The sequence below is a fragment of the Protobothrops mucrosquamatus genome, unplaced genomic scaffold (assembly GCF_001527695.2).
Source record: "Protobothrops mucrosquamatus isolate PMUCROS unplaced genomic scaffold, P.Mucros_1.0 scaffold1573, whole genome shotgun sequence".
NCBI lineage: Eukaryota > Metazoa > Chordata > Lepidosauria > Squamata > Viperidae > Protobothrops > Protobothrops mucrosquamatus.
Genome location: NW_015387737.1, coordinates 254,549 through 272,562, shown reverse-complemented (window position 1 = coordinate 272,562; position 18,014 = coordinate 254,549). Strand labels below are relative to the sequence as shown.

The window sequence follows — 18,014 nt, the reverse complement described above, 5'->3', positions numbered from 1 at the left end:
TAATTTCATAGTTCAGCCTTCTCCCCATTTTTGAGCAGATATAATTATACAGTACAAAAAAAATAAGCATGTTGGCTACTACATTGGCAGATGGTTTAGATTTAGATTTTGGATAGTACAAACATTATATTTAGTTGCAAACCAAAATTTTCAATGTTAGAGCAGCCAGATACGACGGGGCTCGTTAGGAGCTATAAAACACAAAGCTTTATGTAATTATTTAAAATAAGTTTGTGTATGTGATTTAAATTATGTATTATAATTTTCCTAATCTCAATCTCTGTCAGATTGTAGATGTAAAACTGTTGAAAGTTATAGACAGGATAAAGGGAAGTTAGAGCACCAGATCTGGACTGCAACAGTCCATATTACCATGAGATAGCAGCAAAGACATACAGGGTATTCACTCCCTTTGCAATGATCTTGTGGTCACCCAGATTTTTGCTGCCCTAAGGCAAATCATGACAGAGATGGCATTGTCTCTTTTACTTTTATCAGCCTGGCTTTTCCATGGATAGTTTTTTCAGATTCTGTTTGCCAGATTTTCCTTGTATAACGGACTGAACGTCTTCTCTCTTTATGTTCTACTTCTCCATTTGTTCAGGCAAGAAACCTTAATAGAGCCCTCACTGTTTTCCATAAATGATTAAACATTTGACTTCTTTAAACTCCTGTTCTAATAGAAGTTAACTAATATCTATCTTGTCATGAATCTGAAATGCTTCTCCTCTAAGGGTCAGCAAATTATAGGAACTGGAAACTGTAGTTAATCTATTTTTTAGCCCTTACATCTTCAGATGCAATTGCTTTTAGGATTTTCAGCCTAGTGGAAAAAAATTAAGTCTGGGACAAAAATGGTCCCAAATTTGTCTATTGCTTCAAACTTAAGCAATAACACTTACTAAAACACTTTTCCCTCTCAGCTGATAGAAAGTTTACCATACAAACTGTTGTGGTTTACCATCCTTACTTAGCATGTTTCTCACACAACTTTCAATTCCTAAGATTCCTAGCACAATACTGCAAGAAGTGTGAAAAGAATAAATAAAATCTTACATGTATAATTCTCTTGAATGTGGCCTTCTAACATCAAAGCACTATCTTAACCAACATCAGTTAATACTCTGATATGCTAGTCTGCTAAACTGATATATAATTCAATTATAAACAGAGTTCTTACTGTATTCAGATGAAGTCCCCCAACAATTCAATTCAAGCACAGCACAAAAAGATAAACTAATACAATATATTAATAATTACTGATATATAGTGAATATCTAATATTTATTGTGTTCCATAATTGGTGTCAACAGATGAATACAACTCAAGAACCGCAGCATATCTAGGCCATTTTCAAACATTTCTTTGCTCTAGAGAGAATTTGATGTTTCAATTATCAACTTGGCAGACAAGGAATTCAATTGGTTTAATTCATCAGCTAGAAAAGGAGTGCAATAGAGTAAGATTTGCTCAAAGTGACTAGATAGATGGTATAGACATATAATTTTAATTGGACAGCAGGGAGATAAAGAAGGAGCTGTTATCTGTCTAAAAATCCACCCCATCCTCCTACACTGGCTATGGAATATCTGTATTGTGGGATAAAAAGGACAATTCAGCTGTTTAACACCTACATAATAACTGCATCTGCTGACATATTACTTTTGGTCCCTGTGCCAATGATGTCAGTTTGTTTGGATTTTCCTTTTGAACATGGAAGGAGAAAATCAGCTAGATGTTGTACTGCATAGACTGGAGCAGAATTGGAGGACTTTGACCTCTATAGTCATTTGAAGAAAGGTGAGATATGTCAGGGATTAGTAAGAAAATATGTCAAGTACCAAACAATGGGAAATGCCCACACATTTTTGTAGTGATTTCTCTGGAGAGAGAGTTGAGCCAAGAGTTAATTGGCTCAACTTCTCCAAATCAACAAAAGCCCCATGACAACATGAAGATATAAGGAGGCAATACCAATAGGTTGCCTTAGTTTCTAGCCTGCAACATGCTGTTTGCTGTTGTATTAACTTTTTCCATTTTTTTTGCAACTCCTTCATGATGCCATGAACTGGATGCAATACTCAGTGGATTCTAATCAACACGAAGAAAAATAATGATAATAAAATAATAAAAGGGAATATAAATATTCTTATCAAAAATGCTTATCTAGAACAATTGTAAACTTACTACATCAGAAGAAATGGCATTTCCCACAAACTCTTCCAGAAGCTTTTTAAATAAAACACCAAGGGAAAGTTGTTGCTTTTTTCTAACACACTACAATTAAGCTTTCTATAGAATACAAAAGAACAAAAAGATCACATTTCTAGGCTTTTCTATGCTGAGTGGCACTTGCCCCCCTCCTGTTATCTAGGTTTCTCCTCTTTCCCAGGATCTCTCAAAGATAAGGACCAGGTGTTTGCCAAGTCTATCATCATGTTCTCTCAATACCCTAAAATGCAACTTTATCTGCCATTGGAGACTTACTCAATTCATTCAAAATAAATTGGGATTTCTTAACCATATTTCTATCAATCTCAAGTTTCAATTTGGCCTCTTTTTTATGCTTTTCACAATTGATGATGAAAGGTATAGTCCCGTGGTAGTGAACCTATGGCACGCGTGCCACAGGTGGCATGCAGAGCCCTCTCTGTGGGCACGCGCGCCGTCGCCCCAGTCCTAGGCGTTCAGATGGGTTTTATAAAACCTTTTCACTTTAGGCCTCCGCCACCATGTGCAAAAAAAAAAAAAAAGGTTCAATCAATCAATCAATTTCAACTTCTCGCGGGGAAAAAAAAAGATCTCGCGAAGTTGGAATTGATTAGCTTTTTAGTCCCACCTAGTCTGCCGTTACCACCGTGGCCACGCCCACCCAATGGGCCACACCCACCTGGCACCCGACAATACATAAGTGGGTTTTGGGTTGCAGTTTGGGCACTCGGTCTCTGTCTTTGTTCCCTTTCAGAATTTGGAATCTTCACTTAGCAGATAACCATACTATTTTCCTTTCAATTTTTACATGTTTGAAGAATATTGTACCTTTCAACCTTTATTGTCCTTGCATTCTTCATCAACCTCAGTTCATTTTGAGGTTTAATCTTTATTATAATCTCAACAATTCCAGACTATCCTTTTGTAGTCTTCCATAATGATTTTTTTCTCTCTCTTACTTCCTTTATTTTTGGATTTTCACTAAACTTTGTTCAAACACATTGGCTTCTCCTGTCTTTCTTTTCTTTTTTTCTTATTGGAATTATTTGCAATTATGCTATTATTACCTTTTTTCAAGAACTCACCTATCTTGAGCTTCTTTTCCTATTATCATCTCCTGGCATGGATCATAGTGGGTTTGGAGTTTATACTACCTACTTTTTTCAAACTCCAATATAAGTGTACAATGACAGGGGGTTTTTTTGTTTGTTTTTTAAATAAAGATTTCCCCTGTCCAGTTGTATCTGATTCTAGGGAGCTCATCTCTATTTCTTAGTGGAAGGAGCCAGCATTGTCTGAAGACCTTTTCTATGGTCATGTAGCCAGTATGACTACATGCTGAGGCACACAGAATGCTGTTACCTTCCCACCAAAGCGATACTTATTTTACTCACTAGGAAATTGAAGTAGCTGAAATATTGAGAGAAATTGTCCATTTAATGAATATCTTTTGATTTTAGGGGGGAAAATGACATTTTAATTTCCCCTAAAATGTAATTTTACAAAATATAACAAATTGTAAATTTGTTACAAATTCTTTACAAATGCTTTAAATAATTGAATATCTAAATTTAAAAAAATGAAATTTAGAAGATTAACACAATTGAAGACACTGAACTTAACACTTGTTTTGTACTATCAATAATAAGTGAATGTGGAACCTCGCCATAATAATAATAATAATAATAATAATAATAATAATAATGATGATGATGATGATGATGATGATGATAAAGTTGGAAGGGACCTTGGAGGTCATCTAGTCCAACCTCCTGCTCAGGCAGGAAACCCTATACCATTTCGGACAAATGGCTGTCCAGTTTCTTCTTAAAAACTTCCAGTGTTGGAGCATTCACCGCCTCTGGAGGCAGGTTGTTCCACTGGTTAATTGTTCTAACTGTCAGGAAGTTTATCCTTAGTTCTAGGTTGCTTCTCTCTTTGGTTAGTTTCCACCCATTGCTTCTTGTCCTGCCTTCAGGCACTTTGGAGAATAGCCTGACTCCCTCTTCTTTGTGGCAGCCCCTGAGATATTGGAACACTGCTATCATGTCCCCCCTCGTCCTTCTCTACATTAAACTAGACATATCCCAATTCCAGCAACCGTTCCTTATATGTTTTAGCCTCCAGTCCCCTAATCAGCTTTGTTGCTCTTCTCTGTACTCTTTCTAGAGTCTCAACATCTTTTTTACATCGCGGTGACCAAAACTGGATGCAGTATTCCAAGTGTGGCCTTACCAAGGCACTGTAATGTGGTACTAATACTTCACGTGATCTTGATTCTATCCCTCTGTTAATGCAGCCTAGCACTGTGTTGGCTTTTTTGGCAGCTGCAGCACACTGCTGGCTCATATTTAAATGATTGTCCACTAGGACTCTGAGGTCCCTCTCACAGTTACTACTATTGAGCAAGGTACCCCCTATACTATACTGTACATTTGGTTTTTCTTGCCTAAATGTAGAACCTTACTTTTTTCACCATTGAATTTCATTTTGTTAGATAGCGCCCAGTGTTCAAGTCTGTCCAGATCCTCCTGTATCCTAAGCCTGTCTTCTGGAGTGTTGGCTATTCCTGCAAGCTTGGTGTCGTCTGCAAATTTGATGAGTTCCCCATTTATCCCCTTGTCCAGATCGTTGATGAAGATGTTGAAGAGCACTGGGCCCAGAACAGAGCCCTGGGGCACCCCACTACACACTTCCCTCCATGCAGATGCGGTTCCATTGAGGACCACACGCTGAGTACGGCCGGTCAGCCAGCTACGGATCCATCTGGTCCCAGGGGATTATTTAATGTTGCAAAAGTTTATGTTGTGCATGTCTCTATGAAATTCTCACCTGTAATATGAAACAGCACAGTTCTAAGAAGACTGCAGGATTTTTTTTAGTATATAGATCAGCCCTAACATTTCGAAACCTTCACTTGTCTTTTAAGAGGGCATTTACTCCCTAGTCAGGCATCCAAAATATGAAATCCTCCCAAAGTTTGCTTATTAAAGCGAGCATCTGGTCACATTTTCAGTTTAAAGAGTGGAGGAGTAGCCTGTCCAGTAATTAATAAAAATTATTCACATTTTTAGAAAATATGTTGGCACTCCTCAAATTACTTTCTTTGCCAATCACAGCAGTGCATCTAAACTTTAATTTCCACAAATATTTGAGAGAAATTATTAAATTAATGCAAAGCTATTTTCATAGCATTTTCAATTACTGTGTGATTACTTCTAGAACAATTATCTTACTAGATCTCATTTCACCTTCGCCAGATCCATTCCACCTTCAGGAGCAGAAAGGACCCAATATGCAGTTCAAAGTTTCAGTGAACCTATTTAATATATCCCCTGACAATCTGTCTTCCTCTGTCATAGGCCAAATATTCCAACCCAGTTCAGGTTTTCTTTAGATCAGACAGGTTATATAGATTGGGAAAGGCTTTTGCAGAGGTTGACATTAACTATTTCCTGCTTCTTTCTGACACAATGCAAGTGCCTTTTTAGGGAAAAAGATGAATGTTTACTGCTTCATATATTTTTGTTTTCATTCTACCGTATTTCAAAAAAATAAATATGTTGCTAACTTTTACTACCCATGGAATCCCCAAGAGTTGGATTTGACTGACCAAATAACATCATCATTAACTTTTACTAATATAGATATTAAGATTTTCAAAATTAAAATTACGATTACTTCTTGAGAATGTTGGGTTTAATCTTATATATCTTGAAGCTTATAATTAAGTATATATATTTATTTTGGTTATGAATTCAAGCAGTCTCAGAATTTAGTTCCTCTTTCTATTCAGCTTGAAAGTTAGTCATTTATTTTGTGGAAATTTTCAGAGAATATTGGAGCATCTGTTTTACTATAGTGGTCAATCTTACAAAATGTGTTTGTAACTGAGTGACAGGCATTATTTTGACCTTTTCACTCATGAACATGAGAAAAGCTTAATTTTAAAATAGCTTCAAAATGTTTCCGAGGGTTCCTCGTAGTATTCTGACTTTAAAAGTAGTTTTACAGCTTGTGTGTAACTTGAGTCTGATTACCTCAGACTTTTTTGCCTGTTTATTTAACTTAAGTGCTTCTCATCTTTGCTCCTGATAGAGTTCAATCATTTCAACCACACTGAAAAGATTATTTCAAGGATTATTATCAGGAGACAATAATCTCTTGATTATTTAATCTGAGTTTTCCAGAATGAATAACAGAATAGCAGAATTGGAAGGGACCTTGGAGATCTTCTAATCCAACCTCCCTGGCTCCAGCAGGAAACCTATACCATTCAGACAAATGGTTGTCCCATCTCTTCTTAAAAACCTCCAATGTTGGAACACCTACAACTTCTGGAGGCAAGTACTTCCACTGACTAAATATTCTAACTGTCAGGAAATGTCTTCTTAGTTCTAGGTTGGTTCTCTCCTTGATTAGTTTCCATCACTGCTTTTTGTCCTGCCTTCAGGTGCTTTGGAGAATAGATCAATCCCCTCTTCTTTGTGACAGCCCCTTAGATATTGGAACACTGCTAATCCTTCTTTTCATTAAACTAGACATATCGAAATCCTGCAACCGTTCATATGTTTTGGCCTCCAGTCCGCTAATCAAGTGAATGATATCATTCACCAGTGTTTTCACCAGATTTGAGGTCTGTTCCTCCAGTGTGCTAAGAGATTTCCTTCCAAACACATCATTCTCGTAATTGTTCTCCCCAGTGGGATAGGGAGAGGGCCTGGGCCTTCCAGGTATGGTGGGAGCCCCATACGTTCTGTCTGACCATGCCTGGGAGGCCTGAGCCCTCTCCCCAGTGTTCTGCTTAGGGACTTGTGCAGTCATTTAATGACTGTGACTGGGAGAGCCAGGATTGAGTGAGGTGGTCACATAGCATCTTGTTTAATGACTGCTTCGCTCAACTGTGGTTCTAAGAGAACACCTCTAACCACATTTACTACTTTTTCAAATTTAAACAATACCACAGATAAAAATGATCTTATGAGGTGAAGTGTCAATTGCTGTTCCTTTCATCAGACACCCCAAATTTAGCAGAATTTAGAAATGATTAATTAAAGGCATATACCACAAAATGGCTCCAAACTAATTCTTCTTATAACTAGTAATATATTTATCATTAAAATGATTAAAAACAAAGAAAAGAAATAAAATAAAATAAAATGTAAAGGACATTATTCAACCATGGAAAAGTAATCAAAAATCCATACTTACAGGTTGAGGCTGTTCTGCAATACAGCAGTTGAAACACAACCAGAACTCACTCATTTTTTTTAACAGTTCAAAGTGCAAATCTTAAAAGTTAGGAGCGAGACACAACACTTCAAATCTGAAAGGTATCTTGCCCTAATAATCAGTGTGCACGAGGTCCCACAGTAACGAAATAAAATTCGTCCTTTAAGCTTCTTTGTCTACAAAATGAATCAAGTTGGCATCCACGTAGCTCTCTTCTTTATCTTTCAAGGTATTGATTGCAGCATCACCAAACCAATAGTTTCTTCATTTATTAACGTTTTAGTAAAATCCTGGAAGAAAAGCAAAAAAGAGAAAATTAAAGAAATGTGATATAATGCCTGTTACACAATGAGAATGTGTTATTTCATAGTTTGTGGGTTTTAATTGCCAAACATTCCATATTCTACAAGTTATATGCTATACGGAAATGAATATAAAATTGCTTTTTCTACAGTAAGATCCGTAAGGAATAAATCTCAAATATGCAGAGACTCAGATCATGTACTTTATCTTGCCTTCCCTCCTCCTTCCATACTTCTCAGAGAACGCCAAAAAAGGCCACATTAAATATTCCATGTGAACATTTTCTGCATGATATCATAAGATGACACAGTAATAGTCCTTCTGATTCTTTACCAGCAACCTTATTTATTATTGCAATTAAGTTTCTGTTAGAATATCCCTTATCTCTGTAGTATCTGTTTATGTCACCAGCCTGCTCAATAATCCAAGTTCATTTAAGTCTTTTTATGCAACCTAGTTGTGTTCAAGCTGACATGCTGTCAGACGAACATAAATTGACTACTGTACCCTATTGTTGAAAGAAAGGGAGTTTTCAAAATATAGACTATTTTTGAACTGCTACCTTAAAAGGTTTTAAGCTCCTATAGTGGAAAAATTGAAACACACAAGTTTCCTTCCATTCTTTTGTAAGACTGAAGGGGTAGTTAATGTCTAACCTAGATTTTTTTGAAGAGTTAATGAGGCATTCCACTGCTTTTATTTACCGTATTTTCCAGCGTATAAGACGACTGGGCGTATAAGACGACCCCCAACTTTTCCAGTTAAAATATAGAGTTTGAGCGAGAGAGGGGGGGGGGAGAGAAAACTTGATGAGTAATATGCCAAACCACATGTGTAAAGGAATAAAATAGAATACCCGTATTTTCCAGCGTATAAGACGACTGGGCATATAAGACGACCCCCGACTTTTGAGAAGATTTTCAGGGTTTAGAAAGTCGTCTTATACGCCGGAAAATACGGTAGTTGTTTGGCATATTCTCCCATATTATTATTATTTTTTTTCCAAAGAAATTTTATTATTTTTCATCATAAAAAAAACAATCATAAACATAGATAAACACAATAAATGGTAAAATCCCCCCCCCCCCGGACTTCCCAAACCTAATCCCAGGATAATATTCATATATAAATAAACAAATACTAATATCTCTAACTCCACAAAATATCTTAATCTACATGAAAGGATAGAAAGAGTAAACAAAATAAGAAAATCTAAAAACCTAAGTTATATTCTACCACTCTATGCTTCTTTTGAATATAAACAATCCATCTTCTCCATATTAATAAAAATTGTTCATTCGAATAATTCTTCAGATAAGCTGAAATCTTTGCCATTTCAGCAAGATTCGAAACTTTCAATCTCCAGTCTTCCATTGTAGGCAGAATTGGGCTCTTCCAGTTTTGGGCTATCAGCAAACGGGCAGCAGTTAAACAGTAAAGCATCAAATTTATTTCTTTTGCATCTAAATCTTGCACAATACTAGAAGAAACAGCTGTGGGAGAAAGATGATCCTTTTTTTAAAGATTTGCTGTAAGTTCCACCACAATTGTATCCAAAAGGCCTTAATAACCTTACAAGTCCACCACATATGAAAAAAAGTTGCATCTGGATGTCCACACCTCCAACACTTGGATTCATAATTCACATAAATACGAGACATGGTTGAAGGATCCAAGTGCCATCTATAAAACATTTTATAAAAATTCTCACGCAAATTTTGAGCTTGTGTAAACTTCACATTTCTCACCCAGATTAACTCCCAAGTGTCCATAGGTATTGTTTCTCCTATATTTTGAGCCCATTTAATCATACAATCTTTAACTAATTCAGTTTCTGAGTCCAATTATTCTCCCATATTATTTTATGCTATGGTAAAAATATATTATAGAAAGATACACAGTATCAGGATGCATGATTAAAAGTCCCTTAAACTGTTGTGTGTGGCCAATTTACAATCTTTTGAGGTTTAAATTAGGAAAGTTTACACCCACCATGAGGATGTGCAGGAAACTAATAAAGACTTGGTTATTCTCCTAGGTTTTGGGATAAGGTGAATAATGAGTCCCTTTTGGATGAAGGCTTTGGTTTGGATTGTGTGTATGTGGGTTGCTTACGCTGTATGTTGTTTTGGGGCATTCATTATTTCTTTTTGTCATTTCCATTTTTTAAAATTTAAGTATAAGCTGCCCAAAGTTGTTGTGAGTTAGCAGCCTAAAATTATAGAAATGAAAATTATCATTAAACCCTCAGTACTGTTGTGTAGAAAAGATATGGATTATGCAATCAAAACAAATCCATCTATATACACTGTGAATGTTACAGTGTGATTTTTTTTTAAAAAAAGAAAAATCCTATATTTACTGATAACATTCACTTTTTTTCATTTTGAAAAAATATCCTTTCATAAAATTCTCGATATGTGTGTGTGTGTGTGTATTCTCTCTCTCTCTCTCTGTATATGTGTGTGTGTATTCATTCTGTATATACAGGTATATATTATTTATTTATACATACACACGCACATATAAATAAACACACACACAGAATTTTCAAACCTAAGGGATACCTATGTCAAAGTTATCTTCTTCCTTTTCTTTCCTCCAAGCTATGGTGATACAGAGGCTGTATGTCAAAACGTAATATATTGCAGTGATAACATAATCAAGGTAGGTGGTGGTTTGCAGCATCTACTTCTGAAATGAGAAATGATATCTAACATTCGACAGGTATCCAGATAAACCTATTCACACTGATGGGCACTATTCCACTCTCCCATCCCAATATTTTTCTGATATGTGAAAAACGAAATATATGATGCAGACATGATTTGGTTCACAAATAAAAGTCTTTTTTGATAAAGAAAAACCAAAGACAAATGTCTGATAATATTATTTAGTTTAGTTTCCCATACAAATGAAGGCAACATACTTTCACAATAAAAAAAAAATAGAAGTATCATACTTCAGTTATAACATTAAACCAAGATGTTTGGTTTGTTGTACTTGTACTGGCCAGATTCACACATGCTAATCTATAGTAGGTTAGATTACACATCATGCTAAAACAAAAACAAAGCCATATTACAACTTTTATCTTTTATTTGTGTGTTGTTGTCGTTACACATACATATACTTTGGACACACTATGGAAGGGTAAATGCAGAAAATTCCTGCGAATGATAGGAAGAATATTGAATCTTGTTCTGCCAAGTTTTCTGACAGGAATTTCTTGACAGTGAGAATGATCAGTCAATAGAACAGCTTGCCTTCCGGAATTGTGGGTGCTCCATTGCTGGAGGTTTTCAAGAAAAGACTGGATAACAATTTGTCCGGAATGGTATAAAGACTCCTGCCTTGGACAAATGGTTGGACTAGAAGACCTCCAAGGTTCCTTCCAGCCCTGTCATTCTGTGGCTTGCACCTATGATTGCAGCATCCCACCTTCTATGACCTTCCCTGACAGTTTCCTACAAGCAAAGTCAATGGGGAAACCAGCAGGGAAGGTTGCAAGTCACTCCGCTAAGTTGCTTGCACTCTCCCCGATTTGGAAGCAGCCACCCCCCGGCCCCACTGCACTTGTTCCTCACGGGCTACGAACACATCCTTCCCCAACCAGGAGCAGCTACTCTTAGGCCTATTGTGCCTGCTGGCCACCTTCCCTTCCTGGTCTCTCTTACCTCTTATCTCTGCCAGTCTACTTGCAAGCCACCTAGGTCTCGCTTAACAAACTGCAATCCTCACTAATCACAGCAGAAGGGAGTGCTGGGGTTGCATTGCTAAGCAACACAGTCATGTGATATTGCTCTTTACAATCACATTGCTTAGAGACAGAAATTCCAGTCCCAATTACTGAGGAGTACCTATAACAAGAGAAGCCATTTTGCAACCACAATTGAGACAAAAAACTTGCTTAAGTGAAGCAGTGCCTAAGTGAAACCCTGACTAGGCTTATGATTTTACCTCAGCTTTCCTTTGCTTCACAGACCTGAGAAGGTCATAAATGTGAGAATTGATTGCAAAGGTACTTCTTCATCACTGTCGTAACTGTGAATGATTGTTAAATGAAGCGGCCACTAAATGAGGGCTAGGAGATAAATGGAAACATCTACTATTTAAAAAAAATAAAAGTGGCAGTCTCTCTACAACTTAATTGTCTTGAAATATGGTATTTTTAGCATTATCAGAAACTGTAGGCTAGAGACAGTAGAGACTGTAGCTCAAAGAAGTTAGGGAATTCCTGAGTTAAGAAAGCCTTAATCATTTGAAATCTTTAATTCAAATGGTTCATTTGGTACACACATTTCTCTTTCAGTAATTCCTCATAGAAAAATATGATGTGCAGGTTCTTGTATTTGGAGGGGTATTCTTATATCAGGATTTAATGGTCTCTTGAGATGACATCAGTATCTACACTTCTTTTCTTTTCTTTGCAGTGCTATCAACACATGTTGCAATGCTAAAAAAATCTGAAGCAAACAAGTCTTCCCTAAAAAGTTTTGATTCAGCTTGAAAAAGCTCTTTGTAAATCCATAAAACATACTAACAGGTATCCTTACTACAATTCCGCCATTTCCTCTCCTATTTAGGTAGTTGCTTTAACAAGTATCATAATAAAATTGATTACATGTAAATGCACACATTGTCTTTTGTTATCATGCGAGAGCTTGAAAACATCCTGCGGTCCATATATAAAAAAGATAAAGAGTGGGAAACTGAGTATGTGAACATGAACATGTGTTTTAAATTCTTGTATTTCTTAGAAAAGTTTATAGAGTCTCTGAAAATGATGAATATTTTAAGAAATCCTAATACCATCTTAATGTCTTGATAATTTTTTAAGCCATCTGCTCTACATATAGGAAATCTACTTTCCGATTGATATATAACAGCTGCATTGAAGTGATGTAAAACCAGCATTATATGAGGACGGCAAGATGCTAGTAAGAACAGATAGTAGATAACTTTGTTTATTTGTTTTGTTGAAGTTCTGGCACATAATAAAATTACGTTTTTCCATTGTAATATCAAGCAGTATCTTTCCCCCTGGAGTCAGATGGAATTAGTGTTAATGGGTCATGCAATTTATTTTAACTATCATAGATGAATTCCCCTTATGTAAACATACCCTTATTTCCACTCCTGCTCCCTATTAGGATGACATAATTTGTAAAATTTGATATCCATTAAATACTTGGCATAACTGATGCATCATAAGGCATCAGATAGCAAGTTTTTTGTTCTGTGGCATAAACATGCTGCTTAATAAACCACTACAAAATGCAGCATTCTTGAGCTGCTATATCGCATAAAGCTTGCTATAAATAGATCTTTGTACCACTAGAGTATAAAGCAAGGTTGAATCACTGTTTTTTCATTATTACTAGATAAGTGCAGCTCCTCCTTATGCATAATAAATGCAATATTTCCCATTAAAGTCATTTAGCAGTTAATATATTTTAAAGTTACAAATTTAAGCTATCTCTCCTTCAGAAAACACATCATGCTCAGTTACTCCCACGCAATTTCCTTTACAGTTAACAAGCATATGACTATTTAAGGCCTTGTAAGGCATGTGGTTATTTTTGGATTTCTGTTGCTTTGTGAACATTTTCAACTTTCAGCCTGACTATAAAGAGATTTTGTGATATGCACAAAATTTAAAAAAGGGTTTCCCCTCTCTTCTTTATCTTTGTTTTAGAGTGAGGCAAAGTATTTGGGTCAGAATACAGTTTACGTTACTGATCCAGTAATTAAATTAAAATGTTTAACACATAAACATTTCAAATTAGATGAACGCTTTGAAGATCAAAGCATTCATTTCTGAGTTGGATTTTTAACCCCCAACTATTATACCATATTATCTTCTTAAAATATTTCCCTTTACTTCTTTATTTGGATTGGAAAAAATATGAAACATAGAGGTGTTACCAATAAAGCATGAAAAAGCATGGGTCGGAAATCTATGATCCTCAGATGTTACTATCAAACTAAAACACCCAATCCTTCACTATTCACATCTAAGCTGGGACTTGCAGTTCAGTACATCCAGGGTTCAGATCTTAGATAGTGTAATTAGAACTCTCACATTCAGATCTTAGATAGTGTAATTAGAACACTCACTACTGAAGGAAAGATTATGTTGATTGTATGCAAAACATTGGAGATAGCAAATATTCCCACAAAATATTCTGATTTAGCAAATATTCCTACAAAATATCTGCGAAAATGAAATTAACATTGGGGTAAGAAGAAAGTATATTCAATTAAAGGGACAAAGTTATAGAAGAATATCTTTATTGTCACTGTGTTATCTCACAACGAAATTAAGTGCTGTCCACAGTGCACAAGTTAGAACCACAAGTAAAAACATACATTATACACACATCCTTCACATTCTATTCACCATTGCACTCCTAATATTGCACTTCAATGTTGCACTGTACAGTAGTATTTAATATGGTTACATCTCTGGGATAAAAACTATTTTTAGCCTATTCGCAATAATAGAACTAAAATGAACAACAGAAGAAAATATTACTTCCAATTTAATACATTGAGATACACTTAACTTCAAGTACAGATATTGGCCTTTTAGTGCTAATTTAGCACAAGAGAGTAGAAGTTCATTTTCTATGGCATATTAGGTATTACTTTATTCAAAATAATACAGTCTATATACACAGGGAAAGCTCAATTTTGGCTGCTGGAGGTATCTGTTGCTCTCTTACAGCACTACAGGAATCAAAAAATATTGGTTCCTGATTATCTTGGAAAACAAGGGGTTTTTTTTGGTCTTTCTATCAGTGCAAATGTGGTGCATTTTATCCTGTTTGCCTGCCATGCTCCTTCCTATTTCTGGGCTACATAAAGGAAAATGCAAATAGACTGGCCATGCAACAACCTTTCCCTCCCTTCCCCATAGGTACACAGGTACAGTAGTTTCCTACCTGGAGCTCACTAATGGGCGCAACCTCATCAGCAAGAGATTATGCTGTTATGCTGAGCAAGTATGTTTTTAGTCATTTCTGTGATTAAATACTGTATGGTTTCAAATAATGATAGGCACAGTGTTATAGTGCAGACTTTCTGTATGCTGAAGACTAATTGTAGGTAGATTTACAGTATTATACGAGAAACTGCACAATAATTAAAAGTAGCCTTATTATAAGAGAAAGACGCAGCCGACAAAAGTATCTTATTGACTTACAGGAATCTGTCATTTAAACTCTGTAATTACAAGCAGGTTCTGACTTCATGAAGTTAATGATATTCATTACTTACTTTGAGAATATAAAAGAGATCACACCAAATGACTATCGCATATACAACAGGCAACATTTAGAGACTATCCTTTATATTCTTTAATATTAATTTTTCAACAAATAATTCTTTAACACTATCCATTTGAAACAAACTAGTATAGTCTAAAATTACAGCCCTCATCTCCACCCTTTGGAGTAATTGCCTCAGGTTTTTTCCCCTTGTACCACACTGATTCTGAACTTCTGAACTTCTGTCAAGAACTAAATATATCATTGAACATCCATCATGCCACTCACGAATTCCTGAAAATGATACATTTTTTTCCCTACAGTGTTATTTAGAATACATTAACTATGAATCTACAGCCCATTTTCTTAATGGAAGTTATTCCAGTTTGGGGCTGCGGCTGCCATATTCAGTAAAATTCATCTATCAGAAATACTGGTAATGATTTCACTAAAAAGATACTAGCAGCTAAATACATCTAATCCAAAATTGCTCTGAATTCCCAAATCTTAGAACCTGACCAAAGTAATAGCTTAAGACTAATGTTCTAATTATATTCGGGAGGGGGGAGTGACAGCCTCATTAAAATGAAATGTTTTAATAATAGTCAAATAAGATTAAGTGTAAGTAAGGGAAAGTGTACAATTTACAGTAATGATTTGTACAAGCTGCTCTGTGTCTGAAGATGAAACATGAGTGAATCACACAAGCGAAATAAAGTTCACATGTTGCTCCAATACCCCCAAAGTTATAGAAATGCCTCCCAATTTTTCTAGCCCCAAAGGTCTTGGAAAGAACTCTTATTGCTGCCTCCTATACCAATATTCACAGCATTAAGCTATACCAATATTCACAGCATTAAGCTATTCTGCATAAGAAAATTTTACCATCAAGAAAAAGAATGTGAATATTATGGTAATGGCAGTTGTTGATCAGTACTGTGTTAATAAGGTTCTACATTTAGGCAAGAAAAACCAAATGTACAGGTATAGTATAGGGGGCACCTTGCTCAATAGTAGTAACTGTGAGAGGGATCTCGGAGTCCTAGTAGACAATCACTTAGATATGAGCCAGCAGTATGCTGCAGCTGCCAAAAAAGCCAACACAGTGCTAGGCTGCATTAATAGAGGGATAGAATCAAGATCACGTGAAGTATTAATACCACTTTACAATGCCTTAGTAAGGCCACACTTGGAATACTGCATCCAGTTTTGGTCACCACGATGTAAAAAAGATGCTGAGACTCTGGAAAGAGTACAGAGAAGAGCAACAAAGATGATTAGGGGACTGGAGGCTAAAACATATAAGGAACGGTTGCTGGAATNAACTGATCAAGGAGAGAAGCAACTTAGAACTAAGGAGAAACTTCCTGAATGTTAGAACAATTAACCAATGGAACAACCTGCCTCCAGAAGTGGTGAATGCTCCAACACTGGAAGTTTTTAAGAAGAGACTGGACAGCCGTTTGTCTGAAATGGTGTAGGGTTCCTGCCTGGGCAGGGGGTTGGACTCGATGACCTCCAAAGTCCCTTCCAACCTTTATTATTATTATTATTATTATTATTATTATTATTATTATTATTATTATTATTATTATTACTATTACTATTATTATTATTATTATTATTATTGAGCAGATGCTGTGAAAAATGACCCAAAGAATAATGATCATTTATCTAAGTTCCAAAGAACTATTTTACAAAGTCTAAGTATATATTTAGATAATAGCATACAGCCTATGTACACAATTTTCAGCCTAATTTCAAAAGTCATCTGACAAAAGTAATTGGTCCTAGGAAGAGGACCAATCCACCATTAGGATGTGACTAGAACCCTCCACAATTACTTTATGTGGTCTATGATGGAGTTTGGTTATCTGTTATCTGGTTATATTCACAACTTCCTGCTCGTTAGAAGAAAGGACAGCATAAGGAATTCTTTTGGGGGGCATATCACATACTACTTCATATACATTACTCCCTTCCCACCGACCACCCAGAAATCTACCTGTGTGCCAATCGATCACAAAAATTTTGACACACATTACTAAATATGTAACCCTAGCTAGGAAAAAAACTGTATTCTTATTCACCCTCTTCTCCCCCCTCCTTCCCCAGCAAGACCTTGGTAGAGCTAGTTGAATCACTCTACACAGCTGGGTGATTAATGAAGTCTATTGTATTCACATCAGCACCATTATTCTGATTAAATCAGAGCTTATGCAAACAGAAAATCACATGGGTGAGGACACACATCTTGTTACCACTGAAATATTTTTAGTCAATTTCTTCAAATGACTACGGCCCTAAATGCTGCTGAAAACTTAAAGCAAAAAGCAAAATAAAATGCCTGAAATCAACCAAGGATTTTCCAACCAAGGATTTTATAGGAATATAAATCCAATTCCTGCTGTTGAAAACTCCCCAGCTCCATGTCAGTGTTACAAATTGATAAACATTTTTAAAGGCGCTACCGGTAGTAGTTGTCACCAGAAATGGTTTCATTTGTCTAAAACAGATTTTAAAAATCCCAAAATGATCCTCCTCAGAAAACGGTGGTCTTGCTTATCTATAAAGCTCAACATCTCAAATTGTGACCACTGTTGTCTGCCTAGCACTTTGGAAGACTGCTCTGATTCTTTTCTGTTAGGTCTTGTTGCTAAGGTGCCAGCTGCTCAGCCAATTCCAGCTGAAATGCAGATCTTTCAAGGGGGTACAAAGGGCTTCATTATCTTTTCTCCGAGCACTCACATGGAGAGAATGAAGCTCTTGCTGGCCCCCTCTCCCTTGAATAATTCCAGCCACTCAGTCATGCCTATTTACATATGAAGAGCCATGGAAGGGAAAGAATCCAACCTGTGCAAGTTTCAAAGTTATACTATCTTCTAGGAGTTGTTCTCAGAAATCAAAGCACTCTTCAGGTCCATTCATTCAGAACCCAATAACTTAACATTCTCAACTTTGAAGCATAGTTAAATATTTTCTAAAAGGTTAAAATGA

The 18,014-nt window shown here is 36.1% G+C and overlaps 1 protein-coding gene across 1 annotated transcript in view; it reads right to left on the bottom strand.

Annotated features, from left to right (window-relative positions):
• CDC42SE2 (CDC42 small effector 2) overlaps nucleotides 1–7,667 on the bottom strand; it is a 22,715-nt gene extending 15,048 nt beyond the window's left edge. Inside the window, exon 1 of the mRNA XM_015822453.1 lies at nucleotides 7,423–7,667. Within this exon, the coding sequence (XP_015677939.1) occupies nucleotides 7,423–7,476 (54 nt within the window). The 5' untranslated portion in view covers nucleotides 7,477–7,667. The remainder of the gene's footprint in view (nucleotides 1–7,422) is intronic.
• Nucleotides 7,668–18,014: the final 10,347 nt, after the last annotated feature.